The 25,994-nt window shown below is 39.1% G+C and overlaps 1 protein-coding gene across 1 annotated transcript in view; it reads left to right on the top strand.

Annotated features, from left to right (window-relative positions):
- LOC145985584 (uncharacterized) overlaps positions 1-25,994 on the top strand; it is a gene marked incomplete at its 3' end in the record, with an annotated part of 265,494 nt that overhangs the window by 106,033 nt on the left and 133,467 nt on the right. The window contains exon 2 of the mRNA XM_083119654.1: positions 2,624-2,668. Within this exon, the coding sequence (XP_082975780.1) occupies positions 2,624-2,668 (45 nt within the window). The remainder of the gene's footprint in view (positions 1-2,623; positions 2,669-25,994) is intronic.

Here is a 25,994-nt window from a genome sequence, read left to right as displayed (position 1 = left end):
CAGTTACAGCTGCATCGTTTGGGGCAAAAGATAGAGCAACTCACAACGTTTCCCCCCCTTTGATCTAGGTAGAAACTTAGTTGATATAGGAGGCGCTGCAAAAGCAGAAAATGAAAATGGCATCAGTGCAGGAGAAAGCTCAATGTGTTTTATGGTATCATGAGGTCAAGTCACCGATTGCTGTACAGCAAAATTTTAAGAGAGAAGATGATGGTCGTGCATATTCCCTCCTTAAATTTAGCTGTGCAGCAATCGTTGACTTGGTCTCATTATACTATAAAATATAGGGTATTGAGCTTTCTCCAGCACTGACACCATTTTTAGTTCCAGCGATTGCAACGCCTCCTGTACCAACTCAGCCTCTGGAAAAAAAAACTTCACGTGTTTCAATTTATTTTGCCCCAAACCATGCAGCTGTAACTGTAAGAGTTTCTTTGTAATAAACCTATCTAATGTTGGAAATACTTTATGGTCACCCTGTATTTCTCTGCAACAATCCTGAATGTTTGCTGCGCAGTTGCATACATAAGGAATATAATACAGTGTTTTACGGGCCTTTGAATATGGCAATCAAATTTTCTTACGTTTTAATGGATTTGACGCTTCGTTTCGACGCTACGAACCATCGAAAAATGAGATCGTATCCTGTATATGCAAGAACGCAGCAGCAGAACGCGACGTTGTACAGAGTGTTTCAGAAGTTACTGAGGTGCTTAAAAACTCGTAAAGGGGTGTCGTGTCATATTTTTACACGTGAATAGAAAATAAGAAGAAGGTTTTTTAATGGCAAGGTATTACTTTGAACAATGTGCCAAACTTACTGAATTCACATTTGAAAATCAAATGAGTTCAACGATCGAATATACATAAAAAAGAAAAAAAATCAATGAATCTATAACCTCCAAGATCGTCTACTTCGACAACCCCAGTGACTTTCTTTGTGGTAATTTGTATGAGCAAATCTGTCAACATGCCCATATATAAAAGTATATCTAACAGAAAACGTACCAAGATTTAAACTTTAACTAAAGAAAAAGCGATGAAAATGCTGTAAAGTTTTTCAAGCTGAAAGCGATGGTTATTTATAAAACGTTATTTAAAATGGGTGTTTCATATATTTTAAAAAAAAGCTATGGAGTTGTTATGACTTGAATTTTAACTCTCCCTATACAAATAAGAGCCAGAACGAAGTCTACATGCAGACTGTTATTTTTCCACGCGCAGCAGTCTGAAATCCAGATGGCAGCACCTATCCACTCTCTCTTTTATGGCAGGGAGTTCTCCAAACTCTTTTAATTGACAAGATGAAATACGATTGGTGGAAGGGTCAGGTGCGATTATTGGATCGAACAGAAAACTTGGGGTCCCCAATGCGATAAACGTAGCCGGGATTAAAGTTTTATAGCTCGTAATCTAGTACAGGAACAATCCGCTGCGTGGCGCTCAGTTCGCTGCAGAATAATGTCACTTTTTTGGAGTGTGTGCAGAGCTTGAATATAACTAACGCTGGAGAGCCAGAAGATTGGATCGAGAGAAAATGAAAGGGGAGAAGAAAGAACGAAGAAACTGAAGACCAAGATATTAAATTTGGTTCATGTTGGATTTTAAAAATGTAAAATAATGAGCTGTGTAATAACATGTATTCTCTGCAACTACGCAAAATCTATCTTCATATGTATCTAGACTAGACATTTTTGGCAACATGCAATTGGGATGAGGGGTGATCTGGAAAGTACCAAACAATGGCGGAGGAACGTTTTTCAACTTCAACTGCAGCACACACACACACATGCCAACACATAATATATAAAAGGGGGCATAGAAAATTATATTTTAGAACAGCACACATGAGTTTCCTGTTTTTTGATGGAAAATTTGCACAATAATTTTTACTTCTACTGTTTCTTTTTTTTTAGAACTTATGGTTATTTAGAAAATAAGTTTTAAGAACAGAAAACGATTCCGAAATATGAAAAGTTCTGAACCTCGTTCTGGGTTTATTTGGAATTTAATAAAACGGAAAATAGAAGTTCGTAATATGAAAATAGCGAGCAAATATACATTTATTCATTTTAATGCAAGGTTTGATTTTCAAGGGCAATGAGGAGAATCTACAAATTAAATCCAAAACACATACCCATATCACTCAAAGGCCTTGTAAACCCCATCGAAATTGTACCAATATGTACAATTGAATGTGAAAGCGGGTTCACTGCTATGAAAATAACCTTAATATAATCTTTTATAGTCGTTTAAAATACATTACCTTGGTCATTATTGATCCATAATACGAAATTAACATTCAGACAAGTTATGCATGTTATGCTCATAAATATATATTGAATTCGACCTAAATTAATTTCTTGGGAAGAGCTGAAGGTGATAGGGAACAATGGATTGAGAGGAGGACAAAGGTACATGAATTTGAGCAATCGAGGAATCAATGAACTGGCAATCTTGCTAAGTGGGAGAACGGGAAAGCACCAGCGCAGTGTGATGAGCCGAAGTTTGACCTTGAACCGCCGAATCTGTCGAAACAGGTAGTACTATTAAATATTAAAGCAAATATTTTTTTACTAAGTGAAATTGTTTATTAAATTAATTATTTTCTTACCTTTTGCAGGCATGGCAAAGCAAGCAAAAGCAGGGTATTTGCTACGTTACAAAAGTAAGTGTTATTTAGTTAATTATTATAGCTGGTGTGTATGCTGTTCTCGTATTGTTTCATTTACTCAGTTAAACCATATGTAAGGAGTTGGCTGTTTTAGTAGATGTACCTTTGTACATCGGCATTAAAAAAAGTGGTTATAAAGTAAACATTCTTTTCTTATGGTTACTTCCGCTGCAGGAAGTTCCACAAGAGACTGTTTTATGGAATAATTTCTTGTTGACCCATGACTTTTATTATTTAATAAGTTACACAACATAGTGATTATTTTTCTAATTTTGTTTTTATGCAATCAGCCTCTAGTATACAAGCAAAATCACATGTTTCAAAGTAATAAAAATAATAGTATTTATAACCTCAATACATTATAGGATGGTGAACATTTAATTCAGTCAGTTTCTAACTCACGATTTCCGGAATGTGGGTTTGTAGTGAGTGTTGCTCACTCTATCCTAGGCACATTGTCATCAATGAGAATTTTCGAATCTTATAAAGTAGAAGGTGCGATTGTTATATTTTAAGGAAGATTGAAAATTCTTACAGTCTTTTTACCCGCTTATTTCTTACCGCCGACTTGGCACTCAAGGGCCCCCGCAGGATTTTTTATCGAAGGGGGGCAAAGTCACAGAAATTTATTATTATCTTGTTATTATTGCTATTGTTACTGCTATTTTTATATATATATATAATCTGTCCCTCTGCGTGAATTTTGGGGGGCAGAAAGTGTATTTCCCCCAAAGTCGACGCCTTACTACTACTACTACTACTTCTTAGGTTTTTTTAATTACGTTCATTTATAATTTCCATATCCTGTTGTTCTTTGTGCAATGTGCAGAACTATGTACTTAACATTAGCCTTATTAATGTAGGACCAATAGCTGTTTTTTATAGTTAGATAATCAGTGTAAAGTAGTCTGTAAGCTTAAATGTAATCCTATTAATAATAATAACAATAATATTAATAGTTGCTGTAACTTACGGCCTAAAAGTCACAGAAAACAATTCTTTTTTGTTATAAAATATCGCAACAATTTCACCATTCCAATTACATTAACTCTTTCCAGAAATCTGATAGGGGGGCAAGTGCCCCCCTGGCACCCCCCTACGGGCGCCCATGCTGGCACTGGCATTATTTGCGACAGTTTCTTCATGAATTTCATGTTCATCGTCGCGATTAGCTAAGAGTGGATACAAAGGCGACATAAAATAACACAGATATTAATTAATACAAAATAGTATATTGATAGTGGGTTCTGTAAAGGACTACCGTTCTATTGCAGCAATGAGGTCCGATTTCGCCTTTCGCCTCGATATAGCTACACAGATTCAATTAAAACATGTCTCACTACAATTGTTAGCATAAATCTAATTCCATGACCATCGTTGGTATTTTGAAACATGTGGTTTAGGTAAAAGACTAGATGCATACGCGCTATCGAAAGTATTTTTCTTTTTTCCAAAATTGTGAGGAAAAGATACCCACGTTAAAATCGCAACTGAATTCCACCCTTGCATATATTATGCAATCTGATGTGCTTGTGGTGTAATTCCAATTGTCACTGGTTAAGGGTTCGGATGCTATTTATTTCAATAAAATCATTTCATAGACTTGGAACCAAGGATAGTCCCCAATTTCTCCCGCTTGTGGATAAATTGATGTCCCCAAGCCTTACTGGCTGAATGCACATTATCTGGCTGAATGCCCTCTATGCCATCGTTTTCAACCTATGGGGTGCGACACACTGCTATTACATTTAAATTACTAAGATATATTGTTTTACAATTTAAATGCAATCCTTCTCGTACATAGTCTAAACTCTACACATCTGTTGTTCGCTCTCTACCATAGATTTTTACCGGCATCTCTGAATTTCAGCATGCGTGTTCAGTTAGATGTTACTAGAGTAAATAAGTATTTTAAATTACATATTTACTTTTCTAGAATTACATATGTGTAATTTGTTTAAGCAATCGTAAAAGAGGGCTTCTTAAAGTACTCGATGTTAGCCAAAATGTGATTATAAACCGGGTGCACACCCCTACAAGTAATTCTGCTGGCGCCCATGCTTATCGGTCCCATGAAGTGCAATATCCTTCAAGGTAGGTCCCGGACTGAAAAAAGGTTGAGAACCACTGCTCCATGCTCTTGGGCGCACTTTCCCAGAGGCGAAAACAGAACTTACTAATAGTGTTCAACTCTTTGTCTTAAGTAATGACATTGTGAATATTGTTAGTCATTTTCTTACGTTCCATCAACAATCTAGTATGCTCATTTAAGAACGAAGAAAATTTCAAAAATGTATTTTCCTAAATATTGATAACTCTTTGATTAACCCTCTTATGTTAATGTCCTATTCGATGGGGCAAATGCTTTTTTCGCATAAGATAACGTTTGATAGCAGTTTCAGAAATTTTGTATGTGGAAAGATGTTTACTTCGCCTAGTCAATATGGTCCAATAATATCAAAAGGGTTAGAACTAACGAAGGATGACAGGGATTTTACCTCCACCCTTCCCCCCGCCCCCATTAGATGCAAGTATCTGGCAACGAAGATAAAATTTCATTCCTACCAGGGATGATCTTATCGCCCCCATAACAATTTAAAGTCACATTTTGTAAATTTTGTAATGCATTTTTCATCGTTTAATGCAGTCGTCATCTCCATAACATGTGTGGTAAGTACTGTCAGTATTAATCTAGATTATTATCAAGAAATGATAAAAATATTGTATTTGGTTATTGTCGGCTAATATGTTAACAGTGATCATGCACAAATTCAACAGGAATTGGGTTGCCAGATTCTGTTAATGAAAAATCTGTCATACAAAGAAAGGACTTTATTCTAGTATCCTTATTACAAGAAGAAATGTCAGATATTTTCATTCTTATTTCTAAAAAAAAAAAAAAAAAAAAAAAAAAAAGAACGGGACAGTGTATTAAAAACCAGGGCTGTGCCAGAAACACGGGACGTTTGAAAACCACACACAGAACAGAATAATGAACATCTGTGTACAGCATCCCCAATTTTTAAATTTCACATTAAGTAGTTGTATAGTACGAGAAGCTGATGAACTGTTTTCGGTATTACGTGGAGTTCTAGGACACGAAGGGTAAATACATAGCGGTCAGTGAACACGTATTCATATCTGTAGACATAACCATAACCTAACCGATTGGGATAGGTTAGGCTAGGGTAGTGTTCGCTAACTCCACATTCACTAACCCCGCACCACAGTTAATGTGGTGATGATCTTAACTTGAATATTTATTCTATAAAGAAAGAGTTAGATTTGTTCTGGAATGAGAAATAATTGATACAAGAATTATTAATATGCAATAACAGGGAGGAAAAATGACAACTCAGGAGAGAAGTACTGGAATAGGCCACACTTCGAAAATCGACCTGGGCACGGCCTGGGCATGGGTGTTTGTGAATGTCCCTTCATGAATTTCATTGTGTCATCACTCATCCTCATATTCGCGATTAGCAAACAGTGGCACAAAAGCGAAGTAAAATAAACCAAATCAACCAATCACACTTGGGAAATCTATTGGTATGCATCATTTATATTTTAAGGCTTTCATCTGGTTTGTAATAATAATAATAATAATAATAATAATAATAATAATAATAATAGTTTATTTTAAGTGTTATGCGCAGTATAAAACCTAATACAGCACCGAGTCAAGTAAAAAAGTACAAAATTACAAGAATAAAATACATAAGCTGTAGAATAACATAATGAGACCAGCATATTTACACTTAAAGTTACAGTTTTCAATGAGAACTATTATATCTCTGATACTAATAATTGTTTATTGTTATATTATATTGTGCAATTAACTGTGTATTGTTATAATAATAATAATATTTATTTAAGTTAACCAGGTACAACACTATGTCAAAATCGGTTATACAAAATTATAAAATTGAATGCATAATTATAAAATAAAACAGTGGATCCTACAATCTTATACATCATCATAAATTCAAATTGTAAGTTTCAACAAGATCAGCTACTAAATCTCTGGAATTATTTAGACATGCAAAAATTTAGATATACCTATGGGAATATCTGTGAATATTATAAGCTATATTATTAAAAAATATTCACTGCCAACTTGGAAAGTTAATATCTTCTCTACAAAATTTATCCTCTTCATTTTTCTTCTTTCTTCTAAGGTAAACATATTCAACTGTGTTAACCATTCAGAGTAATTTTGGTCATAGTAATGTTGTTTAAACTTTGTGCATAATAACCTGATAAAAAGTTATTGATCTGATTCAACTTTTTTAAGGTGACTGGTGGCTGTCAGAAATCATAATTCATTAGCATATTCAAGAATAGGACGAACTATCGTTTTATACAGGAATATTAAGGTATCTTCTTTTTTTGGAAACTTTCCATGAGAAAAATATATAAGCAAGCATCTTCTCCTTTTGCAAATTTCTGAAATGTGCTCATCATCATCATCATAATAATAATAACCATTTCCTATTCACACCTGTGGATCCAGCAATGGATGATCCTCTCCAAAGCAAAAAGTTTAATGAGCACCACTTAATGTTATCATTTGGGGAGAAGAAGGTAAGGGAATGCTTAATTTTCTCCAACTGTGATGACTTGACAACCGTTGGTTTTGAATTCAGAACACAAATCACTATTCCTCCCAATCAAACCAAAAACGTGGTTTGAAAACGACAATTTTTCCGAAACTAGTAAACTCCGGGGAAAAGTAATCAGAAACGCGCTGTCCCGAGAACTTCTTTTTGTAGGAACTGGAGCGCCGTTTCGGATCTAATTGGAAGTTTCCACCCCTCTTTAGGTACTCCGCGGCTCACCCTTCTAATGAGAGTTCCCCTTCCGTTGATAATCTGGTTAACCACCCCCGAGCGCCGCCGATTGGCGCTTGCCTCGACGAAATCCGGCAACGTCGCATCCCCGGTGGAGAGATTATGAGACTCAAGTATGGGCGTCACGTGACCCTGTTCTCAGGTATTCTCCGGAAGGCGATACGGGAGGGGGGTTTATTACCCCGTGAAACTGCTAGGATCGCTGGGTGGAAAATTGCAATAAGAGCGCCGGTATGTGGTGTAAATTGCGCAATTTAAACCTCTCTTGCAACGCAGCGATTTCCCCTTCTAAACTTTGAAATCGGTTTCTTTCTTTTTTCCTGGGCACAGCATGTTTGCTTTGGCTGGATTTCAAAACTAAACTAAGCTAAATGGATTTAGATTAAGGTCGAGACGAACGATAGCATTTTAGTTCCGGTCTCCGATGCTTGAATTCTTTGGTATTTTTACGTCACTTTTAGACTTATCTAGGTTGGTCGCGACGGTGGATATTGATTGATTTAATTTATTTTACTTCGCTTTTCTGCCACTTTTGGCTGATCGTGAAAATGAGGATGAGTGAATATATGATGAAATTGATGAGGGGATACTCGCAAAGAACACCCATTTCCAGGTCGAGATTCGAACCTGAGACACCTGTCGTGTAGGACGCTGTGCTAACCACACAGCCACGGAATTCTGAAGGAATAGATAAGAAAATATGTAAGAAAAACAACGGTGAAAATTAAGCCATAAGCGATATTAACAGGTGGCGCAAAAGTCATCATCCTATTTGAACTGACCTTTATTTTGACATCTTGTTGTTTATGTCAGTAGCGTTTTCTCAGTTAAATAGAAAATACTCACAAAATTTATTGTGTGCGAAAATGAATAAGTATACACACATACAGCCCGCGAAACATTAGCTCTTTTGCGGGATACTTTTCCGGGCAGAGTAATATCCCGTTTTGGTGATTTGCCATGGCCTGCCAGGTCACTCTATTTACCGCTCCAGCATTTTTCCTTTGGGGTATTTGAACTCATTGGTTTATGTGAATAAGCCAGAGACGTTACAGCAACTAAAGGACAAAATTCAGCATGAAATTGAAAACATTTCCCCGCGATTCTTTCCAACACCACCAACGCAATAAAAATAGCCCAAATTCGCATCAATTCGAATGGTGGTAATTTCTTGCATGTTATCTTTAAAAATTGAGGACATAAAACTTACAAGTATCAATAAAAGTTTAACACAAAAAACCTACTTTGTTTCAATTAAAACACAAGCTATCGGATAAGAAAATCAGGTGATGACTTTTGCGCCGCCTTGTATACTGGGTGGTCCAAAAGTCCAGGAATGGTCACATATCGTGAGAAATACACATCGAAACAGAAAACGAAAAAATACGTGTTTAATAAGTGAAAGAAAGCTATTCAATGATATCACACTTGATTCCCCACACCCGCCCCCTGGGGGTGGGGCGGGGGGCAACTGTGAAACTTTAAACAGAAACCCCCATTTTGTATTGTAGAATCGGAAAGAGGACTTCATTTCGAGTCCAACGAGCTATCAATCATCCTCCTAGCTCAATTAGGAACGGAGATATGGCGATTTTAAATTTTCGCAAAAAAAATAATAATAATAATAATAAAAAATAAAATAAAATAAAAACAATAAAAATAAAATAAAAGGGATGGTCTTCCCTTATTTGAGCTAGAGTGAAAGCGATTGCAGATTCGGAATCTGCACGTCAAGACCTTTCAATAGAGTATAGAGTCTACCCCCTTCCATATACTCTATGGTGAATCAAGTCCGGGACTTTTGGACCACCCGGTATATGACGGAACAAATAAGCACTGAATAAATAGAAGGTTAGCGTAAATTATGTTCCCAATTTGAAACATATATTACTCACGTTACAGCGCCTTGAATAACGTAGTGTGGAAAACGACCCAAGAAACTGGTTCCCCAGACGGATGAGAAACATAGATGGCAGGGCGATCAATGTCGGTGCTAATTTTCTTATGAAAGTAATGCGGCTTAGTTAGTTTTTGGAATATATTATGTAGATTTGTTTGTCTTGAAAGGCGGTACGTGAATTGATGGAAACAGTTATATTTGTGGAGTGATTTGCAGTCACGAAATGACATTAATTTGGAAAGAAAAGTAAAATAAAATTAATAAATAAATAGCATGCGTAACACAAGAAGAAATATCGCAAAGTGATTCCGGACGTCAGGTGTTGGATTGTGTACTAGAGTTTTATTTTTCTATGTTATTAGAATATAAATAGTATCCTGAGAGATATTTCATACCGAGGCGACAAACCACAAGTGTCGCTTGGAAGCGAGCAGTCCGTAATCAATGCAGCCTTTCGAACCGTAGGGACACAAGCTCTGACTGCACCGTTTCCTCAAGGAGATTTTACACCAAAGTGACACGCGACAAACGATACGAGGATATCACACCAAAGCGACACGGGTCCTTCGGTCCAAGGCAACTTTCACACCGAAGCGACACATGTTGCTTGGAAACGATCCAATCAAGAGCAACATTTCACATCGTAGCGGCATGACGGGAAGCACAGGCCAGCGTTCGGTTGGTGAAATCCTCAAGCGATAAGTGTCGCGTGCCCCTTGTCGCTTTGGTGCACAATCTCCCTAAAGCAAGACACTCATTGCATCGCGCATGCGCGAACAACAAAACACGGCAACATGTTGCAAGCTATTGAGGAAATGGCCCAGTTTGAGCGACGCACAAGCGACAAAGCGACACGTGTGACTTATCGTGTCGCCTAAATCTGTTGTTCGCACAATTAGCAGCGAACGCTTGCCAATAGACTGAAGGCACCATGTCGCTTGTCACTTAGTTGGGAACTCCCCCTGTAGCGCGTCGCTTCGGTCTCAGTACCCTTCCTTTAAGGAGCTTTCCGACCGAAGTAACAAGTAGCACGCGAATACGCCATATGAACGTGTCGTTTGCTGTTTGGACCCTCATGTGCAATGAATGCTATTTTACAGTCTGGAAGTGTGTGTCACTAGTGTGACAGTGTGAACATCCCGTGTCGCTTGTCCCATTGGTTTGAAAGTTGCCTTACACTCATGTCGATGGCACTAAGAAAGTTTTGTGGGGTTCCCCTTGTCGTTTCATGGAATCATCATTATCATCATCGCCGCGATTAGTTTAAAGCGGAAGAAAAGAGACAGTAAATATCAAAAATACAAATGCTTCAGTGTGTATATCTTTAAAAGAAATGATGATGATGATAATAATAATGAACCTAATTCATACACAAAAATTTAGTTGCCAAGAGCATTCCACGCGTATTTTTTCTCCCGTATTATTAACGAAAGTATGACGATAACAGGACGTGGTCGACTGTCTAGAATGTTCGTTAATATCTTCGCGACCACTGTACCAAATATCATAGCAATTATGACATTCATAGAAATGATTCATGTAAAAGAATCAGACGTTGCAGCAAAAACTCCATTTACTTCCATTATAAGCAGACGAATACCAAGCACCGGGTTCAACACCAGCGCCTCTAGCGGATCATTTTCGAGTGGAACCAGCCAGAGTGCGTAGAACGGTGCCGTTTTCCACACTACGTTATTCAAGGCGCTGTACTCACGTTAAATGATTCAGTTTCATAAAATTGGCACGGATGGAAAGATACAAGTAAAAAGGTTTTGTTGTCCTAACTCTCAAGTCTCGACTTACAGGACATGTTAAATACAAAGAAAAAATCGTGTAAGAAAATTATTAAAATCTCTGTGCTCACATTGTAGACCGGAGTAACAGAAATGCCAGAACAACATTTGAGCTTCACTCCGCGCTGCCTCTCAAAGAGTACTGCGACACTAATTGCTACATGAAATCTAGTTCTCAGGTGTTCTGGAGAAGCGACTGTTTAGTTCAACAATAGAACTAATATCGGTAATATCGGTAAATCAAGCTTAATAACACCAACTCCGAAAAATCATCTGTAATTAGTTCTACCATTGTTGCGCATCTGTAACTTGAGCCTAGGATAAAGTGCCCCCTCCACCATGCGCAGAAAATGGCGTTGAAATTCGAACCTCGGCTGTAACTGTATGCAAAACGGTTCTCTCATTTACTTGCTGATTAGGCCTATTGTTACGAAGCATTGGAAACTAGAGGCGCCGTAACCTCCTCTCCAGTGCACGTAGAAAGAATTATCTTCTATCCGACATTGTGTGGAAGTGATTGGCTTGTCTAGCAAGGATTTCTTTCACGCATCAACACGCGACAAGTTTATTTTCCACAGCTTTTGTCACGGTAGATTTAAACTTTGCTCATATATAGGAAAAGCTGCTCTGTGCACATTCCAAGGCATATGAGAAGATGCGCCCAAAACATTCACAGTACCTTCAATTTGTAGGAGTGATGTAATGAGCACCACGCTCCGGCCGCCTTTACTCGTCAGGGGTGCCTCCAGGTACCCACTAATTAGACTCTGGGTGAACAACGATTCTCTGCAAAAGTCCCACCTGAAATCGGGATCGAACCCGGATCCCGCACGTAACAGGCTGATGACGTACCGACTTTCCGCACGCACGCATGCACACACACACACACACACACACACACACACACACACACACACACACACACACACACACACATTATATATATACACACCAACCTCCGAGGCGGAATGGTTATCACAGCACGCTATGACACCAGGAGACCCGGGTTCGAATCTCTGCCTGGACCTAGGTATCATCAATTTCATTATATTATCACTCATACTCATCTTCGCGTTTAGCCAAAAGTGGCATAAAAGCGAAGCAAAATAAACCAAATAAATCAAACCGCATCTAAAAATATTCTCCCCCATAGAAACAGCTGGTAACATTTCACGCCAGTCCTTTCAAACAGATTTCCGTCACGTCCCACCAATGTGTGTAGGTGGGAAAGGTGAATACACATGTGAGCTTATGCTAACAAATACGAATCCATTGTTTACACGCTCCGTGCAATCTTGATGCGTCTGTTTTCCTGGTGATGAGTTATGTAGAGCTCCCATGGATGGGAGGAGGGGGCTCGTGTGAGTATTGGCAGCAAAGAACACATTCCCATACACATGCACGTTCAGGGGCTTGAGAACAAACAATTGAACACCTACAACCTGATGGTACTCATACTATGATCTGCTGGATTTGAGGGCGGTGTCAGAATGGAGAAATGTAAGAAGATTAGTGAGTTTGGCCATACATACATACAAGAGAGAGAGATAGGTAGAGGGGAAACAACAGCAGGAGGAAAACAGAGTAACTGAGTGAAAAAAAAATGAGACAGAGATGATAAAACAAGGAGCAGAGAAAGTGGCACACGGAAAGAGAGAGAGAAATTCACACACTCCACATCTCATTTTCTCCTATCCACTTTTTTTCATTTTACCTCATTTCTTCTTTAAATTATTCTCTTTGTCTATCACCTCTCCATTCTTTCATACTTTTTAATCTCATCTTCCCTTCTAGCTTGTTTTAAATCTATTTTATGCTCAAATAGACTAATCGGGACTGGACCTACAGCTTGAAGTGGAATCTGAAGCACTGTGCAATATGGATCCCCTTGAATACAAGACGAGAGCCTTATCACTGCACAGTCGGGTGGCCCTGTATTCTGTTCTAATCTTTTCTCTTTTTTATTCTCTTCGATTGTTTCTTTTCTCCTTTTATAAATCTATTATCTTCCATTCTACTCTCTTCTCATATCTCCGTTTTCCTTCTTTTTTATCCATCTCTGTTTTTCTCTTCTTATCTTACCTCATCTCTTCCACTCTGCACTCTTCTATTTTCTTCTCTCGCCTCTCTTCATCTAATATCGACTTTATACTTTCTAATCTCGTCTCTTACATTCAATCAATTTCTCATTCCACCTCATCCCTTCTTATCCTCTTCTCTTCTTCACCTCATATTTTCCTTTATTTTCCCTTCTCTTCTCTTTCATCTCATCTCCTTCCTTCTGAACACTTTCCATCTCTTCTCGTCTCTTCTTAATACACCTCGTGTCTTCTCTTTTCTGTTTCTTTTCACCACTCTTCTATCTATGATGCCTTCTTATCTCTTCTAGTGTTTTCTGTTTCTTCTTTCTCCTCCTTCCTCTTCATTTACACACGTCGTCACGAGACCAGACTTTGGAGAAATGCTGTCATCATTCAGTTGTAAATTCCACAGACTTCGTAGTCGAACCAATCTTTCACAGCTCCAAGGCAGCGGATCCAAGGGTCGCTGATGTTTGCTCCGAGGGCCACCAAAATTCCTCCCAAAACCCTTCAATTTATTCGGCGAGAGAACCTTTGTCCTCTTGGAAAGCTTTCTCCTAGCTTTGTCCGACCCGCTGAGAAACTTTCGCGTCAGGGGAACAAAAGAGAACGGGAAAAAACAACCTCCTTAAACTAAATTATGCAGGAGATTTGTTTTTGTCCTGAAAAGGGAAAACTTTCCCCCTCAGCGTTCGATGCCGCGGCGGGGTCTTTGAGGATTTGTTATTCGATCTGCGCTGTTAATTCTTCTCGGGGAGTCAGGGAGATTGGCATTCCATGCGTGGACAAGAAGACATGGTGAATTGATTAGGCTATCATGATATTTATGTCTTATGTTTACGTCGTTTTCCTAACTTTAGGTTCATCGCGGAATGAATACGGGGTGAAACAAGACGTCTCGTGATAATTTTATTATTTCCACCTTCTAGACCCTTGGTTCCTAATGATGACTCATAAACACTTCTTCATAATTTTTTAGAGATAAATAATCCGTTGTTTTAAGGTTAGGCGTGTTATCTTTGATGCTGTTAACAATTTTTCTTTCTTGTCAGGTTAGGTATGTTGAATATTCAAACTCACAGGATGGGTAGAATATCTTCTTATATTATGACGTCAATTCTAGTATATGACGCAAATTTGTAATTTCACAATGTGGTTATGGACTAACCTGTAGATTTTCGATTGTTAAGAGAGCGTTGATTGCACATTAATAAGTTCGTGTGTTCTGATCTAAAGTCGTATTATTTGGGTTGTGGAATTTTGACATCGGTTATTGAAGAAAGGTTGTACAATATTAATATTATTTCCTTCAGTAAACTAGAAGTAAAGTACTCCGTTGAGCCTTGCACACGCCATGAAGGCGTATAGGGTGTGTGGAGTTAGGGCCACACAATTTCTTGATCACGACCGAAGGTGGGGGTGATGTGATCAGCACCACGCCCCTGGCCGCCTTTACCCCAGAGTTTCCTCCAGGTACCCACTTTATATGACGTTGGGTGGGCGCCGGAGCCGCTTGAACAGATGGAAAAAATCCCGATTCTCCCCCGCCGGGGATCGAACACGGGTCTCTCGCATGGTAGTCAGACGCCCCATTTATTTGATTTTAAAGGAAGACCCCTAAGCGGCAGCCTTCCCCACTCATCTAACTGCATATCAATTTCTCTCGATTATCTTATTCCTTCAGGACAGACGAACACAAACATCCATGTCCGAACCAGGATTCGAACCCGGGACGGTCGGCGTCGTAGAGCGCTGCGCTGACCACTTTTTTTTTTTTTTTTTTTTATTTGAAACTATTACATATTATTGTATATGTTTACATTTTTGTCATTATAAAGTTAACATTACATTTAGGAAATTTGCATATAACATATCTCTTTTACAACGAGGGATCATTTGGTATTCCTGGTGCAGGTGATTGATAAATTGGATGTGAAAATCTTGTTGCCTATATATGGATACAAAAAGGGCATATTGGCCTAAGAGCCATTGTACACTGTGGCGTTTTGTTCTTGGATAATATGCAAAGGAAGGATACAAAAGAATATCTACTGAAATGTTACGTTCTGATGTACGACAAATTGTACTCACAAGTTTTTTGATATATAACCATGATTTTTGGATTATTTGACATTCACTAAGCTTATGCACTAAATTATCTTGTACATTACATGTAGCACATATTGGAGTATTTACTAATTTTATATCATAAAGTTTAACTCCAGTAATGAATATTTGGTGTACAATTATATACCACGCTGATCTGACTCTTAACGTAAGGTGGCGGGCCTGTATATTATTCCATACTTCCCGCCAATTGACTCTTGGATTCCGATCTACAATTTTACACTGTTTTTGTGATAGTGAACACAGTCTTCTATATATTTTTGACGTCTCTTGCGTTGGAAGGATTGGAGATTGTATTAAAGCGTAACTGATATCCACTATTGTATTCTTAAAATACCATAATCTGTCTGGAAGTCTTGTAACATCAATGGGGGCCTCCAATTGAATGTTGTCCAAGGCGTGTCTCAGAACTTTACTAGTGAGGCTGTTTGGGTGTTGAATCAGTGTCGTTACATCAGCTTGTATACGTAGAGCCTGGCTTTTATATTCCACGTTTACAAGGTTCATTCCCCCTTCTGCATAGGGTAAACAAAGCGTTGCGTGATTTACACGCAAGATTTGACCGTTCCAGACAAACCAGTTCACAGCACTCTTGAGCTTAAAAATATCCAGTTGCCTCAACGGGAGGATTTTTGCTACATACCACACCTTGGAGAGAGCGTACACCTGTACAAACGTCACTCTTGACTGTATACTAAGTATTCGAAATTTATTCATTTGTAGAACTGCTTTAACACCATTTATCACTCTGTCATAGTTTAACTGGATCATTCGTTGAAGGGAGCGCGCGAAAATTATTCCAAGTATTTTTATCGATGGAACAACATGAAATTCTCCGCTCTGAGGGTAAGTTATATCCGGGTTTAAATGCATAAGAGTTGATTTTTTCTGATTTACTGTGAGCCCTGAAAGGGGACCAAATTCCTGTAATACTTTAGACGTCGCAGCAATATCAGACTGCGTATTTATTAATATATTGACATCATCAGCATAGGCCAACACCTTTGTGTTTATAGATTGTATGGTGATGCCTTGTACTTGCTTTTCTAATGCAGAAAGGAGGGGTCTCAATGAGATACAGAAAGCTATCATCGATAATGGGTCACCTTGTCTTACTCCCTTGTGAATAGGAAGTTCTCTTGTCATAAATCCATTTATTTGTATTTTGGATGTTGCGTTACTATAAAGGCTTTTAAATGCTGACAAAAAATGTCCACGTATACCGTACTTTTGAAGCACATTAAATATGTAATCATGGTGTACCGAGTCAAATGCTCGTTGAAAATCTATTGCTAATATAGCATTATCATGGTTATTTCTATTGACTGTATAACAGGTAAGCACTTCACGAAGCGTTTGTAAGACATTTGTAATTTTCTTGTTCATACCAAAAACATATTGTGTATCTCCAACTAGTTTTTCTACATAGGGCATAAGTCTGCCTAGCATACAGCGAGAGAATATTTTATAATCAGTACATAGGAGGGTAATGGGTCTATATTGACCAACTTCAGTGGGTTTCACACATTTTGGTATTAAAACTATAATCCCAGTATTCGAGGATTTTCCCATTTTATACCTTCGGAACACTGCATTTATCCATTCAGTTAGTGTTTTTCCCATCAACGTCCAAAATGTTTGGTAGAGTTTGTTTGGTATCCCATCCAGACCAGGTGCAGAAAACGGCTTCCCTGACTTAACCGCACGGAATACTTCTTCGCTTGTGTAGTCGTTATTTAATTGCTCACGTTCCTCATCGTCAAGGACCTCGGACAAGGATTCCAATTTATTCGTCAAATCTACATTATGTGTTATTGGTTGGGAAAATTGATTCTCAAAATAGCTGTAAAATCTGTTACGTATTTCCGGGGCTGTTGTTATTTTAATTTCAGAATTGTCGTTTATTTCGCTAATAAATTGTCTTTTCGCATTGTGTCTTTCTTGCAGCACATGGCTTATAGATGCAACCTCTTCTTTATCAAAGTGGGGGAGTCTGCTGCGAATTTTTACATCTTGTCGTCTTTCAGCTGTCATCCTCAGCAGTACAGCTTGTACACGTTTTACCTCTGTTTGCACTTGTTTCCCTTCAGTGGCTTCATGAATAAGTTCACGCAGCACACGGTAATAAAAATTATATTTATTATTCCAGTCACTAGAACGTTCCTTACAATAACTAAGACAAAACCGTTTTATGCCCGGTTTAAGAATTTCATCCCACCAGCGAATTATATCACTTTGTCTGGTACGGTGTGCTTCCCATACATTCCATTGGTCCTGAAAGGCTTGTTGGAAATTTGCATCTGTAAGGATAGAAGCATTTAATTTCCAGTAGCCATACCCTCTCGGTACTATTGGTATATCCACATTTATCGCCATGATTACGGCACTATGGTCTGAAAAACAGGTGGGTGTTATACTAAGTGACTTGATTTGTTGGCGTAAATGTGGTGTTACATAAAATCGATCTAAACGGGAAGCACAATTATTACGAATGTACGTGTACCCTTTCTGTCCAAAATATTTGTCATTCCATACATCTGTAAAATTAAACCCATTTACTAATTTTTGCAAAGAATTGGAGGTATTAAAGCCAGGTCTTTGGTCCTGCGGATGCAGGACACAATTGAAATCGCCCGCGCAAATTATATGTTCTCTTGTACCCTGCATTTCAGTAGCGACATCCGTCGCAAAAAACGCATCCCTCTGTTTCCTAAATTGTGTCCCTGAAGGTGCATATAAATTATATACCCAAACATTAGCTATTTTTGCTGAGATAATTCTACCATTGGGATGGCACATCACATTTGAAATCGGTACGGTGTTACGTACTAACAGGGCTGTTCCCGTTGCTTGAAAAGTTGCATTATTATAGACTAATATGTTTGGGGGGAGGTTAAATGCTGTTATTCCACATTCTTGAAGAAGTGCTATATCTAAAGATGATTGTAGGAAAAAATCTCCTAGCGCCTCCTGTTTAGTGAAAGATCGCATTTTGTTAATATTGATCGTAGCTAAACGGAGAGTAGTCATCATATATACAACTAACAGAAATTTAAGAACTAGGATTACCCAACACTGTGAATTATACATTTTGCCCAGAGGACACTAACATTCGTACACTGTTTTTCCACTCACTTCCATGCACACGAAACGTAAACCTTGCATATGTGCACGGTACCTCGTGTAAACACGTGACCAAGCATCATATACCTTTACTCATTTTACACATGCTATTTCTGACTTTCATTTTTACTTGCACCCACACATTCACTAGACACACTAGGGGAAACACTGAATTTGGATCCGATCACAGGTTGTAAATCAACACTCGGGACCAAATTTGTCACACTTTGGGATCTCGTTATACGCACTGGGGAGGGGGCTATTGCCTGCTGCTTCACGTTCTTCTTGTGGTGGGGGTCAGGTGCCACATTTTGTTGTACTTTTTTCTTCTTCAACTGCTTCTGTTCCTGGAGTCTCTTCACATTTGATTTTCTTTTGGCATTGTCCTTAGTTCCTGTTGTGGTTTCACCAAGCTGAACCTTGTTTTGTTGATCTTCCAGTGTATGGGATCCTCCTGCTTCGTACATGTCAGTCTCCATTTGAAGATTACTCGTAGTGTCAGACTCGCGCATCGCTTGATCAGTTGTTGCCAGACTGTCAGTCACCAACACGTTATCCCGTACGTCACTGTGGAGGTTGTCTAAAGATGCCACCTCTTCCGCCCACGATGTGCTGTGGATAGACGCAGGTAGAGGTGTTTCCTTCGTAGGGTCCATTTTGTGTTCTAAAACATCAGCTTTTTTCGGCTCTATTTGCAGATTTTTATCGCGTTCATTGTTCACACTTTTTTCGTGCAACTGCATTGGAATTGGCAACACTGTAAATTGTGTGTCAGCCTTTATATCCGTCTCGTGCGCTGAACGTTGGCTAGGTGGTCTATGTACCTTTGCTGCATATGACTGCTTAGGCTGGATATCTACAGGAGTAGCACATGCTCCAGTATTATCTTGCATCACTCGCTCCCCCATAGCACCACGTCGGTGTGGACAAAACCGTGCTGTGTGTTGAGTGTCTTCACATATTTTACAGGTAGGTTTCTGTCCATAATATGTTACCCAATATTGCATGCCCTGTATTGATACATAGGACGGGATTGGCTTATTCAGAACCATTCTCACCACCTTAATGCCTGTACGAGTTTTATAAATATGCTCATCCGAATATCGCTCGTCCACCGGAGGGGTCTTAATTTCACCATACTGCGCCAGCACTGTACGGATATGACTATCGGTTATTTCCATTGGTATAACATGTAGTCTCACTAGTGTAGTTGTCCTATCAGCCCAATCTAATCTAATTTCATGTTCATCATCCTCATCACAATACACTAACTTCCCTTCAAATTTATTCATTAACTGTTCGCCTAATAGACGCGTCACTAGCTTAATATATACGCACTTACGGTATTGGTCCAGTTCAATACTTAATACCTGGTCTTCAGTCAAGGCAAGAGTATCCCGTATCCAACGATGAAGCATCAGCGATGATGGGCACTTCTTCACACTTGAAAACCATAACTTTAGCGTATTTACACGACGGATTTCCATTTTCCTTCAATTTAACAACTTTACGTGACTTGAAAATTTACGCTTTTCGCGTCTTCTAGCACGCCAGAGTCCCGATGACTCACCGGTTCACGAGCAGAGGCACGGCGATGTTGCTCGCACGGGCACTTCCGCGGAACTACCACTCGGCCACGGAGGCCAACAACGACTGAGCTACCGTGGATTTTACCGACGCCAGGGCTCGCAGGTTCGAATCTGTGATTTTTTTTTTTCTGTTTCAACATTTGAAGTTCTAGTTAAGGAAACGATGATTTCGCGACGATCGTGTGTGCTGTGAACTCCCTTTGAGTCTTACACTTATGGAATTGGAAGTGTGTTAATAGAAGGGTACATTGAAAAATAAGCCAGATTTTTTTTACCACATGCTATTTTGTATGTTTTTTCTCAATTCAACTTGGACTCCTCTCGTACTTGTGCTTGAGCAAATATTGTTATCTGCTTGTTGTAGAACCTCACGTTGTGGAAAACAGAATGAATGAACATGTTAACGGACAACTTGACTACCACTTCCTTTACCGTTGAACGAACCTCTCTGATCGTCCATTGTTTATTCCCTGGAGAGCAGTGTTGAAGTCCCATTAAATATATGGGTGAATCATTTAACTTCTGCAAAAAAGCGCCATTGGTGGTAGAATACTGATGATGATGATTATAATATACTCGCAATTTGCATAACTGAGACAACTATAATACAATTACAACAGAAAATGCATTTTTTTAAAAAAATAAACGTGTATTTGAAAGTTGATTGGTTGGTTGATTTGGTGTTTTAAGTCCACTTTATGCACAGTAAGGCTAATCGGGACTGGACCTACAGTTTAAAGTGGGATCCGAACCACTCTGTACGTCTACCGGGTATCGCATCTGAACGTAAGGGATACAGTAAAGCATGTTATTGCATTTTATTTTATTTTTGATGTTGATTTTGTGAACTGTCAGTTTGTATACCATTAATTACTTTAAAAATGAAAAACTTGGAAAAATGCTATGAAGACTTACATTAAGCATCAAAGTCTTCTGGAGCTGTTTCTACTTCCAAAGTGCCTCTTTTAACACGTCACTACACTTGTCACGAACGTTTTGCACAAAATGTTGAATTATCGTCATTTGCAGCAAGGTTTCTCTGCAGTCACATTTTCATATATTTCTGGGGCTTAAACAGATCAACTGGTGGACTTTCTCGACATTATGTTTCCCATCACGTTAAACGAAATATATTTGAAAGTAATAAGCTCACAGGAGTAACTGCCAAATTACATAAATAAATATATACCTTCTGCTAAACCGCCGTATACCCTCAACTACAGCCCTGCTGGAAAGTGGTGGCTCGCCCTTAGGTCTTCCCTTCCATTGTCCTCCTGCAACATTGATGCTGTGGCGGTCCACTGAAACTGTTGCCCACATAGCAGCACTTGGACGTCGATCAGCAATCTCTGGTCAATCGTATTTATACTTATACTGCACAGCAAATCACCAGACCCTTCAAACCGTAGCAAAATAATGAAAACGTATTGAATATTTTGAAAAAATATCCAAAACTAGATCTAAGACTTCAGGATGGCAACTCTGACGGAAGAAAAAGAAGCAAAGGCGAAATTCACTCGAGCTAAGAAGATAGCTACAATACAAACGAGATGCGTCGTGAATATTTTATGAGGCTTTAAATGCGGCGCGCTTCAAAAGACTTATCCTAATCTTTCCGCATGGAGAAAGCGAGGGCGGGAGAGAATCAAGAGATTTTTAAGAGCAACTCCATCCATATTTCACACCGAATTCAAAATTCACAGAGATCGTATTCATTCCTAAAAGCGAGACTGATTTTACAATCCTCGGAAGTTATGCTTTGTAGATTCCTTCATATTGGTTTCCAGGGCACTAATCAGCAAAAATGAAGAAAGTTCCCTTTGGCGAAAGATATTGGGATTCAGAAACTGCCACAGTTCACTGATAGAACTAACATATAACAACTTAATGCAACATACTCGAAAATTTGAACATCTAGAGCATTCTAAGGCTGGAGCTATAGTAAATGCTAGGTTAACTTAACATGGATAATTTCTATTGACCTGTCTTGCAAGAAACGGAACACATGTGTTGTCGCGCAATTTTGTGTTACATACACTGTATAGAAATATACATATCAGAGAATTTATATTTCCTTTGGACAATAAGCATAGGAGCTTTGAGTCTCAATACAGTGATCGGCTGAATGTTTCAGACACAGCTGCAATGGCTCCAGATCGTGTATGTATCGGCCAAGTACTCTTCAGTGAATCTTTGTCCTCATCTGTTTTGGTAGCGACGAAGAATACGAAGAAGCACTGCTTTCTTCACTACCTACGTACTAATGATTGACTTGGTTCTCGAAGTGACTTTTCGTACTTGCAATGCTGCATCGTAACCGAAATCACAACATTAGAAGTGCCTTTGTGTTAAACTTACCATCAACAAACTGTTTTTCAACAGCTGCTTTTCAATCTGTTCGGAAACTGCTTGTTCTTCCTTCGTTGGTAATTCCTCCGATATAAAGAAACCCCTATAAGAACTTAAAAACAACCGCTTGTTTCATTGTGTGTAATGAACTTAACAGCTCACACTCGCGATTACTAACAATTACAAGAGACCCGGTTCCGTATGTTGCCTTCTTTTCCCCCGATATATGTGCTCTCTTTACGGGCACATCCTCCTATCTTCCACCGCCACCTATAGCCTAACATATAGCATGCCAAACTGGGCCGCACGTCTTTTGTTATGTTCTACAACATGGGTTTCCAACTGGCGGCCCACGGGCCGCATGCGGCCCCCGTTGTCTTTTTCTGCGGCCCGCGAAGCCAGTTTGCAAAATACATTAATTTTATTTATTTTTATTAAAATACGTTCTTTTTTTACTGAAGGAACGGATGCTCTGTGAAGAAAGACAATATCACAGGTAGAATTGATTTTGCAGTCAATAATGATAATCAGCAGAATCTAAAGTGACGTAACTTTCTCTTCACACCATGCATTCCATCCCTTCGCTATGTGGAATGAACTCGCCTGCTTCCGCGAAGGCTTCACTCTTTGTGTTCAGAAACAAACTGCAGAGAGGCGCTATAGAGATGTGTTTTACTACGCACGAAGTACGAAGAAATTTCCAGTGTTCCAACTGGGATTGTACTGTGACTGATTGTTAAAGTTTGTGCAAATATCGAAATGAGCAATATCTCCAAAAAACATAAGATTGAAAATTAAAATAGCTTCTCTCCAACTTGAATTGCGTGATTTGCAAGGCGATGTGTTCCTTCAAACTAGGCAAGAAAAGGTGCCAGAGTTTTTCAAATACCTTTCAAAAGAACGCTTTCCAAACCTTCGTAGTTCTGGGCAAAGAATGACATCAATGTTCGGCAGCACATACACGTGTGAAAGTGTTTTTTTCTTCAATGAAGTTCATCAAGAACCGCTACAGAAGCAGACTGGCAGATTCTTCACTGCTTCACCTTCCGAGACTTTCAAATACAGAAATTCAAATACAACTTTAATAAAAGAAGCATATCGTTCCCAATTTTCACATTGAACACTTACTATGAAGGATTCTTATTTGTATGGTGTCTTTAATTTCTTTCAATTCATCAATAAGTATTGGGTTTTTGTGAAATAAATTGTAATTATACAATTTTTATTTGTAATTACATTGTTTTATTGCCTCATTTTAGAAATTTAGGTCATGCGAAAGTACTACATTTTCAGTTTCAAACGCAAAATACACTGATATTTTACCAGGGTTTGAACCGGGTTCATATAGCTTCGTAAGCCATTGCCTGAGCAGTCTACATGCTACGACCGTCTGCCGTGGCGGAATGGTCAGTGTATTGTATTTTGCCGATCACCCATTCCATGACTTCATCATTCATACTCATCGTCGCGATTAACACAAACAAGTATAAATTCGACGTAAACTAACAGCAATTGAACGAAAAATTGATAGAATGACGTCCATCTGTCGATGCACAAAGGATAGCTTTACCTCTTTATTGCTCAAAAAGCACGTCTCACAAGGGAGGTTATCTAAGTGTCCCCCTCGGATTTCCAGAATTACCCATCTTTTGATAATGTTGGTCTAACAGTCGAGGTTATCTGTGTCCCCCTCCGATTTCCATGAAACTTGGCAGGTGTATAGAGAGGCCCAAAGAAAGAAGTACATGTTTTTGTGTTTCAGCTAAAAAACGTTTTTAGGGGGCGACTCCCCCCCCCCCGCTCAAATGTCAAGATGAGGAGAAATTGAAGTGGGGATCTGACTCCGAAACCACGTAAATATGGCATAGGAAGAAACAGGGGGCATAGGGTCCCTCTATACACCTGCCAAATTTCATGGAAATCGGAGGAGGACACAGGGGTCAGATCCTCACATCAATTTGTCCTCATCTTGATATTTTAGGCGGGTTTTGCCCCCTAAAACAGTTTTTTAGCCGAAACAAAAAACACGTATTTCTTCTTTTGGGCCCCTCTATACACCTGCCAAGTTTCATGGAAATCGGAGGGGGACACTTAGATAACTTCCCTTGTCAGACCAACATTGTCAAAAGATGGGTAATTCTGCTTTCCTATTGTTGCTATTGTAATGCAATTAGAGGAGACCTATAATTGAGCAATTAAGTGCCTGTTGGTCACCCAAACTAAAATTAATACATTTGTAAACCACACGTGATAGAAATAAAATATTAGTCGAACTGAGTAACGGATACATAATTGTATACATTAGATCCAGGTACGGTCCTATACATTTACAATTTCAGCCATTTATGATGTGTTCAGCATAATGCTCGGCTGCATTTACCACCTCACTCCCCAAGGTAGCCATTTAATTTAGTAGAGACGGGTTGAACCCCAGAGCCGCTCCAAGCAAGGATAATCCTGAAAAAAAAAATACCACCTGAATTATTTTGTCTACCTCCCGCGTGACAGCCAGACTCCCACTGACTGGACCACTGTAGCTCTGGAAAGCCTTTAGATAAGGAATTTAATGAGGATATCAGCGACTAACAGAGAAGAGTAGCCCAAAGCGGATGAGAAATCCTGTAATAAATTCCGAGATTAGTTATCCTGAAATTAGACGAGGTGTAGATATAAGTAGGACTTCAGCTCTTATTCGCTATGAGATCGTCCTGAGCGAACCAATAAGGAAGCTAATATTTGAGAAGTTGAGCCAATGAAGGGAGTGAGACCTTTTCTCCCCCTCGCCCCTCTCCCCGCTATCTCTTCTTGGACTGATGAAAGAAGAACTCACTCTTATAAGGTCAGAATCTTAAGGGGATTTTCTTTTGTTCAACCTCCCATGCGAACCCCAAGGTTCCTCATGGAAGGAACCGTTACATAGCATCCCTCGGGCTTCCTAGCGGTGGTTCTAACAAGAGAGGAAGCAAGTCCTTGGAGAAACCAATCAATAGCCAAAATCTTCTCCCTCTCTCTCTCCCTCTCTTCCTCTCCTACCTCCAGCGTCCGTTATTCGTCTTTCTACACCCTTGATTCTATTCCACCCACCTCCGAGGAAGAATGAAAGACAATTTGGTTCCCTTTCATTTCACGGGATGCGATGAAGGCGCTTTGGTCCTCGCCCGACAGGGTGTTCCCAAAGTAACGCTCCTCAAACTCTGTAACACTACAGCAGGGTGTGGACGAACGTTTTTAAGCGAGACCCGCAACACTCTCAGCCTGAATTGAACCCGTCACCTACAAAAACGAAATTGTTAACGATCTTTATCTTTCAAGGCCATATTAGAAAAATTTAATGAAATACAGTATATTTTACATAGCACAACCTTTCACTTGCCAGCCTTAATGAAACAATGAAAAAAAGAAACATAAGTTTTTTGTGCTTATGTCGCCTTTCTATCGTGTTTACATTAAACCATGGGAAGACCAACGATGTTATAATGAAACGAATAAAGAGAAGAAAGAAAGATAA

The sequence above is a fragment of the Lepisma saccharinum genome, chromosome 3 (genome assembly GCF_977018435.1).
Source record: "Lepisma saccharinum chromosome 3, izLepSacc3.1, whole genome shotgun sequence".
Lineage (NCBI taxonomy): Eukaryota > Metazoa > Arthropoda > Insecta > Zygentoma > Lepismatidae > Lepisma > Lepisma saccharinum.
Note: the sequence above shows the minus strand (reverse complement) of the source record. Positions and strands in the feature narration are given on the sequence as shown.